At 40.1% G+C, this 8,822-nt stretch overlaps 1 protein-coding gene across 1 annotated transcript; it reads right to left on the reverse strand.

Annotated features, from left to right (window-relative positions):
* Positions 1–772: 772 nt before the first annotated feature.
* On the reverse strand, positions 773–7,233 carry cd9a (CD9 molecule a). Its single transcript, XM_029433235.1, is given in 9 exon segments — positions 773–1,717; positions 1,830–1,913; positions 2,278–2,355; positions 2,357–2,368; positions 3,031–3,132; positions 3,355–3,429; positions 3,905–4,002; positions 4,136–4,238; positions 7,040–7,233. Coding segments are annotated over 9 exon segments (687 nt in total). The 5' UTR covers positions 7,109–7,233; the 3' UTR covers positions 773–1,651.
* Positions 7,234–8,822: the final 1,589 nt, after the last annotated feature.

An 8,822-nucleotide genomic window follows, 5' to 3' on the forward strand; every position in this document is an offset into this window, starting at 1 on the left:
GGTTCCTATTTTTTCATTTTTTTTCAACACTTATTTTCCTTATCTCAGCTTCCTGCCCTCTTCCCTTGGCTAGTACATATTCTGTTACATAAAAGGCATTCACACAGAACAACATGGAGACATTGTCTCTTTTTATAATCAGTGTTATTTCCATAATGGGGGTGGGGTGTCTGAGAGGACAACACCCGGCTGTCAACAACCAAATCAAAGGATACTTCCTTGTGCTATAATCAGAGGAACACTAACTATTCTCACCTCTTTTGGGTGAAAAAAGTGAGTCATTAGTAATAACTTGACTCGCCACCACACATAATTGTGCACGGTTTACTGTAATCAGTGTGGACGCCTAGTTTTGAACATTAGTTGTGATGGCATGACTCAGATGGAGGATTCTTGGCTTTGATCAAAGTCTACATGAGTCACACTTGATGGCCGCAAATATCAAAGAGGGGAAAGCCGGGGGGAGTATTAAGAATGTTCTTTTCCACTGCGCACACAGAAAAGAACCTGGATGTTGTTTTCAGTCTTATCAAAGTACCTACGCCCTTCTAACCCTTACATGCCCCCTATATCCTACACTGCTAAATCTAACATGCCAGTCAGTTTGACAATGTGTCATCTAATAGTTATTGAACTCAGTTACCTTGTGAGAATCTGTTTAATGAAAAACTACAGCTCATTTGACTCTTTCACTGTGCGCATGGGAGTAACATGCATGCCGTTATATAATATACCTAATATACTATAATATAATATACATAATACCTTCAGAGTCAGTACATTTTGGTTTATTTGGCTCTCATTAATTTGTGTCTCTGTGAAACATAGTGCATATGATAGAAATCAACACAGTCTATGTAAAATGGAAAGAATATTATAAAATACATCAAAACACATGTACTACACAACCACCTTAGTTTATAAACCTTTTTACAAATAAAAAAAAGAAGACATTTACAAAACGTGACACAAAGGCGTTTTTAGAAAGGGCAAGTTAGGAGATGGAGAAAGAAAGGGAGGGAACAAATAAAATGTCACAATGAAGGAACCGAAATGCTACTCTAATACCAAGCTGGAAGAATCCACAATCCCCGCAGTTCCTAGCTCGGCATTGAATCGGCTACTAGTCACCATGTTTTGATGTCGGTGTTGTAAGAAAGAGGACTGTAGAATTGAATTGCCTACTGCTGTATTGTGCTGAAGTGGTGGTGGTTGCCTTTTTTAAGGCCCTGATCCATGACTCTTCTGGGTGGTAGGTGGCCCCAAGTGAAAGCAATAGAAATGTGATCAGTATACAATAATATGATCTTTTGTTTAGATAATTAGCAGTTCACAAACACTAATTACAATCAAATGACCACCAAATTTCATATTTCTGTACTACATTGCCACTGAAGCACAGATGACACCCATTCTATAGTTGGGCCTAATTACCACATTGCTTTTTATCTAGTCCAGAAATGGTGGGCCTAAGTGTCAGTAGCACAGTTATAACTGATGTATCATGTAATAATCAGAAATATCTGCACACAGCCTATCTTAGAGTATCCCACTTGAACAAGCAGTGTTTCTATTGGCAGTGGAGAGTCATGTGACTCTAGGAATGACATCATGCAACATTAATAAGGACTCCAGGATGTGATGGTGGGTGTCACACCACCTCCCGAGACTTCCTGATGGCGCAGCACAGGAGCATGCTAAAGATCATCCCAAACACCTGTAAGAGAGAGGAAGACGTACATTACTTGTGTTTGTGTTAGCTCATCGCTGCGCTTCATTCATCCTCCAGGGCAGCAGACACTGGAGTTCCAGGGTAATCCCACACTTACCATAACAACACCGATGGTGATGCTGGCTCCTCCTATGATGTGTAGCTTGGAGTCAAACACCTCATCAATGGCATCAGGGCAGCTCTACAACACACAAGCATGATTCATTTTCAGTTTTCTCTAAACCTATGCTGAACATGACTTGTGGTATGGCACACATAACAGAACGCCTGAGAGCATGCAGGCTCTAGTACACCATTGTTGCCATAGAAACTCTGCAAGGAGACGGAGGGTATTAGTCTGCAAAGGGAAGACTGATAAACTGATGACACACATCAGACCATTATTTGACATACAGTAATTGCCCCAGAGGTGAAGCAGGTCTGACATCTGTTTGATCTTTTGGATCGTCTCTCCTCTTGAAATATTATTTTCTTTCTCTAGCTCTTGACTGAAGTAACTGGCTGTGTTGGCGTCCAATCTATACACACATTCAGGGTAGTTGTACCTTAGCAATGAGCTCCTCGAGTGGCTCTCCCCGGGGGCAGGTGTCTTTGTCAGCTTCATCTACAGTATTAGTTGGTCCAGCAACAGTTCAGCTGTAAACATACACAAAGTAATTCCTTTAGAGAACAAGATGGCAGAAGGAAAAACACATCTCTCACTCCAAGTGTTTTAAAGGAATAGTTCAACATTTTGTTTACATTTTTAGTCCCCAAAATCTTGTTGTAACAGTGAGGTTGCTAGTCAACCAGTGGAGATGCTGCACAAGGGGATTGGATGTATAGATTGTTCTTCAGCAAGAAATAGTTACAGCAAGTACCTTTCTCTAAAATGACAAAAAAGGTCATTGCTTAACTGTTTGTGCACAGTTTGAAAAACAAGACACAACATGTTTATGAGCTTTAGAAGTGCTGGTCGGTGTGTGTTTGGCCTTTGGACTCTATTTCCCCCTCCTTCCAGTCCTTATAGGCTAATTATAGGCCTCTCAGTACACTGACAAAGAAAGTGAATGAGCTTTTTTGCAAAACTTTTCCTTGAAGTAAGTTGTCATTTGCTGAATTTGCCACTTCCAGTCACCATAAGTATTATGGATAATACTTGATGTGGAAAGTTTTGAAAAGCATTGTTAGATGACGAACACAACTTCACATGGGAATACATTTGTATTTGCTTGAAAATATCTTTTGTGCCAAATTGCTTTTAGATAAGATCTGAGTCACTCAGAGTTAGTATGAAGTAGTATGTAGACGTGGCTCACCCCTGTTTGAATCAGCCGCAGAGTCTCTTTGAGGCTCTCATCTGGTTTCATCTTGTATTTATTGTAGGTCTGCATGTAAGATATTGTGACGTCATTCACCACCTGTAACACAGCAGCAAGCCGGAAAAAGATAATTAATATACATCATTCATTTTGTTTCATTTCTTTTCATTTCATGATTTATTTGAGATTTTTGCTTATATTATTTTCAACATGGTGTTTTGTATTCCCTTTAACATGGCCCACTTCTTTATCTATGTATAGTGATTGTAGCTTTGTTTAAAAATGTTTTATACAAATAAAATACGTAAACTTGTACGTTACCTTGCTTTGGTTGGAAAATAACCAGATACCAGCTGCAACCTCAATGGCAAATATGATAAGCAGGAAGAAGAAGAACTGCAAAAAGGAGAGACAACATTAAGCTGATTGTGTGAATGTGTGCCTCCATGCATTGGTGTGCGCATGTCTTTTACATGCATGTGTGAACAAGTAAGGTTATGTGAGTGTAGCTGAACCTAATATACACAGGCTCCTCCCCCTGGGAGATTTAGTACAAGAAGATTAGGGCCAGACAGGCTGGGAGGAAGGGGAGAAACAAGTGCAGGGAAATCTAGGGACTCTTCACTGGCCTTGATAATGTTCCCTAAACAATGGTGAATGTGGCTCATATTTCTTAGTGAGTCCACTATTAACACTTGCTTAAGTTGAATAACAAGTCCACATGCTGCTGAGTGACATCATGACACAAATATAATAGACCCGGACAAAGAGAAAGAAACTGTTGGTTTTATAGAGTTTACATGTTATGTTAGTTAAGTCAAGAGAAGACCTGAATTACGTCAAGATTAATAACAAAAAAAGTGGTACAAACCATTCCCAGCATACAGGGGGACTCCTGGATGGCCCCACAACATCCCAGAAAACCCACCACCATCATCAGTGCACCAGCTCCGATCATGATATACACTCCTGCACACACATACAGAATATAACAGATATGTACAAGCATATTTTGGAGAGTTTATGTCATCCAAAACTTTACTTCACTTTTGCTTAAATGATGAGTTAAAATGTTCCAGGTCAAGAACTGAGAGCATCGTACCTGTGTAAAACAGAACCGGAGAGTCTGTTCCTTCAAACAGGCCTTTTGTCTTTGAGTCCAATCTTAGCCACAGGCCTATAGAAAAGACAGCAGTGCCTGCAAGCTGAAACACACAATCATGTATGTTCACATCCCATACCGCAGTTAGTTTTTACAGCACTAAATACATTGTGCACACTGTCAACCTGGCTGTACAGTAGTAGGATAAATCGGATTGTAACTGTGAGTAATTAAGCTCAAGTTCAGACAGGAAGTTCACTTTTCAAACATAAGCCCTCTCCATGTTTATGTATATTTCCCACTTGTCAACTCGTGTATTTTATTCTAATTTCCCCACACCAGTTTACAATTATCTTGTTGCTGTCTGAATTTTAATATTCTTCTTTTCTCGGCTGCTTCCAGTTGTCATTTCAAATGTGTACTGACAGGCCCCAAAGCATGGTCGTGGTCTTATCCTTACAGTTTTGTTTCAGTTCTCAGACCAGAGAGGTTTCCGCAGTCCTCATGTCATGTCTAACTCTTCCCCAACACCAGTACGTTATCTCCACTGGGGTAAATTATTATTCTGGCTTCATGAGGCTACCCATCAGGTGAAAGTGATCATTTAATGAAGGTACACAATCACTAAAGAGTCTATCTATACTTCCTCAGCACGTCTTATATCTGACTGTATATCAATAGAACAAACATAGGTATTTATTTATTCAAGTGTAGTATTGCTCTTTCCAACTCTTAATAAGTATAGGTCTGGAGACAGACATTTGTAACTCCTCATTTATTGACACAAAGTAGCATGTGAATCCATGGACACATAGCTGCATGCATGTTATTATATTCAGCAGCACTGGTTGTTTAAGTCTTTTACAGTCTTTTACACTGTAAACGTATGTGCATGGTGCCAGATATTGTGTAATGTGCAAACACAGGCACTTACTTAAAGGTCAGTGAATATTTAACTTTGAGAGTCTGTTTTATTCAGAGTGTGTTTCTGTGTATATTCTACTGTTATTTCTGACCGTTTTCTTCACTTACTATACTCTTTTCTATAATCTGTTTTATGTAACATTGTATGAACAAAATGGCAGAATAAAACAAACTACAAAATAACAAATGTATAATACTAGTTGAGTAAGCTTCTCCACTTCTCTCTATCTCGCTCTCTCTTACACACAATACAATAAGACATCATAAAAAGTAAAGCACACCTACCCAGAAGAAAAAGAAAAAGACAAACAGGACATATTTCACACACTTGATTCCCCCAGCGACAGCCATGCTGATCCAGTCTACACGATGCAAAGCTATGAGGTTGTAATAACTAACTTTTTCCCAGGCGGAAGTGAAGCATAATGGTGTCAGTTAAAAAAGGTGGTGGAAACAGAAATCATTTTCATTACCACACCTTCTTACAGTCACCTGATGTTACAGTTAGGGAGTGGCAAAAGAGCCGTATTACTAAACAAACTGACCTCCATTGTATGTGATATGAATTCCTGCCCGTGTTCCTTCCTCTCTTTTGTCCCATGTCCATGCATGCACAGTTTGTGACTGTAACTACTGCATTTCTGCTGGATGTGCGAGCTTTATGATCTAGGAGGTTGCAGCACACAGGGCTCTGTCAAGGCATGCTGACATAAAACCTTTTGTAAATACCTGTTATCTGAACTGTGCGTGACTACAGTTAACAAACCGCTCTCAAATATGACTACTTCCCAATTCTACTCCCAGAAGCTGTTTTTTTATTGAAAGCATGGTCTGTGAACCCTGCTCTTGATGCACTGACACAAAGCTGTGCATGGGTCCAGACTGAGCTGAAATCACTTATCTGTGTCATGTGATCTGTGGCTGCATAATGACCAGTTTGTCACATCTTCACTTCCTGCTTAATCCGACACAAATGGGAAACGTCTGCCCTTGGATGTGGGTGTGATGTTTGAGCAGGCTTTTCTATGTATTGACTCTTAATGAAAGACATGAAAGTGTTACACTTAATAGTCACCTTCCTGGTTTTTCCAGTGTTCTTCATCACTGACATTTACAACTTAAGCTTAGAGTGAATTTTTGCATCTTTGAATCTTTTGAATAGATAATGTGTATCTCTCACACACATGCACACACATTGGGAAATCCCTGTCTTCCCTGTAATAAGTGATTATCCTCAGCTCTATCTTTAGCTGCACATAGTATAAACGTTCATAAAAGGGCAAAGCATTCACCTGAAACCACACACACACACACACACACAGAGAGAGAGAGAGAGAGAGAGAGAGAGAGAGAGAGGAGAGAGAGAGAGAGAGAGAGAGAGAGAGAGAGAGAGAGAGAGAGAGAGAGAGAGAGAGAGAGAGAGAGAGAGAGAGAGAGAGAGAGAGAGAGAGATATCATAAAAGACACACCCTGCAGGCTTAGGAGGACACAAATAGCCTACATGGGATATCCAGTGTTCCTTCACACACAGGCTGTCACCCCGACATGCGCAACTCATCACGTGAGGACGCAGAAGTCTTCATTATTATTATTATATCGGTCACATTCTCCACCGCAATCAACCCTCCCCCATTGCATTTATTAAAATGCTGTGCGCGCAAACTCCAGAGTGTAGTCTGCGCGGTGAAACTGGGTCACTTGGCCACTGGGGATTATTCTTCCAGCCCCCTCGGTCTCAAAGCGTATTGGGACACTTTGTGTTTAGTTGTGGCCAGTGCCCAAAATAATTCGAGGAGCATCTCAGAACATACTGTGATAAGTAACCGAGGCTGTGAGCGCTCGGTACGATTCTGCATCTGGGATGCCGTATCATTTCATTCATTATAGTAACCTGCTCACACACGAATGCGCATGCACACAACGCTCTCTGTCATGCGAAACACAGACAGGATGTATATTTTTCTATGAGAACAAACTCACCCAGAATACTAGGTTGAAGGCAAACATCAGGTATTTGATGCACATCTCTCCTCCCGACAGCGCAGCCATGGCGGTACTTGAGCGATCTCACTTGTGCTGGTATCACCAATTCAAATCCACGCTAGAATAGAAATCCTTCTAAATAACAGTCAGTATGCAGAATGAGGTTATTTGCCGTCACGCCGGCACTGATGCGCGCCGTGTTGTGCGCGCCTGTAGTGGACCGCCCCCACACATAACGAACTGTAAAGCCAAAGCCTCCTGAACATGTTCTTGTTCTTACAAATTCTTACTTTATTCTTTGAAATTTTGATTTCTCGTTTGCATTTCTTAAAAGACCTCTAAATTAAATTGTAAAATCAATTAGTGGGCTACTATTCTTATATTATTTCTGAAGGATTCTTTGTTGGACGTTTCATTGATGTAATGATGCTGACATTGGCATTTTGTAGTTTATAACTAACTATTATTATACAGGGACCTGGGATAGCATTTGTGACACTAAGTAGGAATATTCTAGTTGTATCGCACTATTTTAAATAGGCTAACTCTAGTGTATCCAAATACGATTACAGATAACTTTACTTCATAGCTCTGATAGGGATAGTCTATGTTTAGCATGTGTCTTTCCAGCATACAATGGCACATCAATGCCCTGAACAGCAAGTTCCTGCAGCACCACGGGCTGTGGGATGACGTAATTTTCCCAGAATAAGAAAGGCTCGTTCAGGGTTTGAATATACTGTACATGAATGAACACGGTGCACGAGCTACGTCTCTCCCAGCACACACGCACGCACACACAAAGTGACCAACCTCCTATTATTCAAAACACCAGTTTGACTATTTTCAGTATCATCTATTGTGTTACTTTTATTGTGTGCATGCTTGTTTTGTTGACTGCATTAAGATGTCTAACCGTCATCCACCTTTTACATCCATAAACTGATAATTCATACACATCATAAATGGTTTATACGTTTTATTAATGCTTAATACATGATTTACTAATGATGTATTGATTAGTTATTAATAGTTAGTCATTAATAAGAACTATGCCAGGAAGGAACCATTATCTCCTGGAAAGGGGTTGCAGAGCATCTAGAACAAAATCCATTATCAACATTGTGTTAACATTTACAAATGCTGACTTGATAAATTGTTGTAAAAAAAACAGAAGATGCATTTAATTTAGCTGGTGTCTGGTTTCAAAATTGTCTTCCAAAAACCTTTATTAATGACTTACTACAGGTTTGTTTAGTTAAGGCGAGGCAGTTAGACCTCTGCTTAGGTTGAAGATAGGTGGTGAAACATATCTTACACAGATGTAATTGATAATGTTTTTCTAAAGCACCTACACACCCATGGCCCACCCCCACAGGTGTTTTTTATTTAATATGCCTGATTAGACCCCTCCGGACTATGTGCATGTGTACAGTGCGCTGACTTACTTGTTCATTTTGTTGTCAACGGACAGCTTGTAACTTTACCATGGTTCCCAGTATATCACGTCCTGTAATTTCCAGCATAGCGCCCCCCTTACATCAACCTGAGGAGAGGTCGAATTGAACCATTTTATCTTTTAAAGTGTTGCAAAGTGGTACCAGAATTGGATAAGAATATATTTGAAAACACAATGTTGTTTTTGTCTTTTTGCCAGATGATAGGTGAAGAATGCACCTGAGAGTGTTGATCCATACACGTTCCCAGTGTGTGTGTTTGTGTGGGTGCGTGTGTGTGTGTGAGTATGTGTCATTTTGGCGCAACTTAGTCATATGTTTGT

The sequence above is a fragment of the Cottoperca gobio genome, chromosome 6, assembly GCF_900634415.1.
Source record: "Cottoperca gobio chromosome 6, fCotGob3.1, whole genome shotgun sequence".
NCBI classification, from domain to species: domain Eukaryota; kingdom Metazoa; phylum Chordata; class Actinopteri; order Perciformes; family Bovichtidae; genus Cottoperca; species Cottoperca gobio.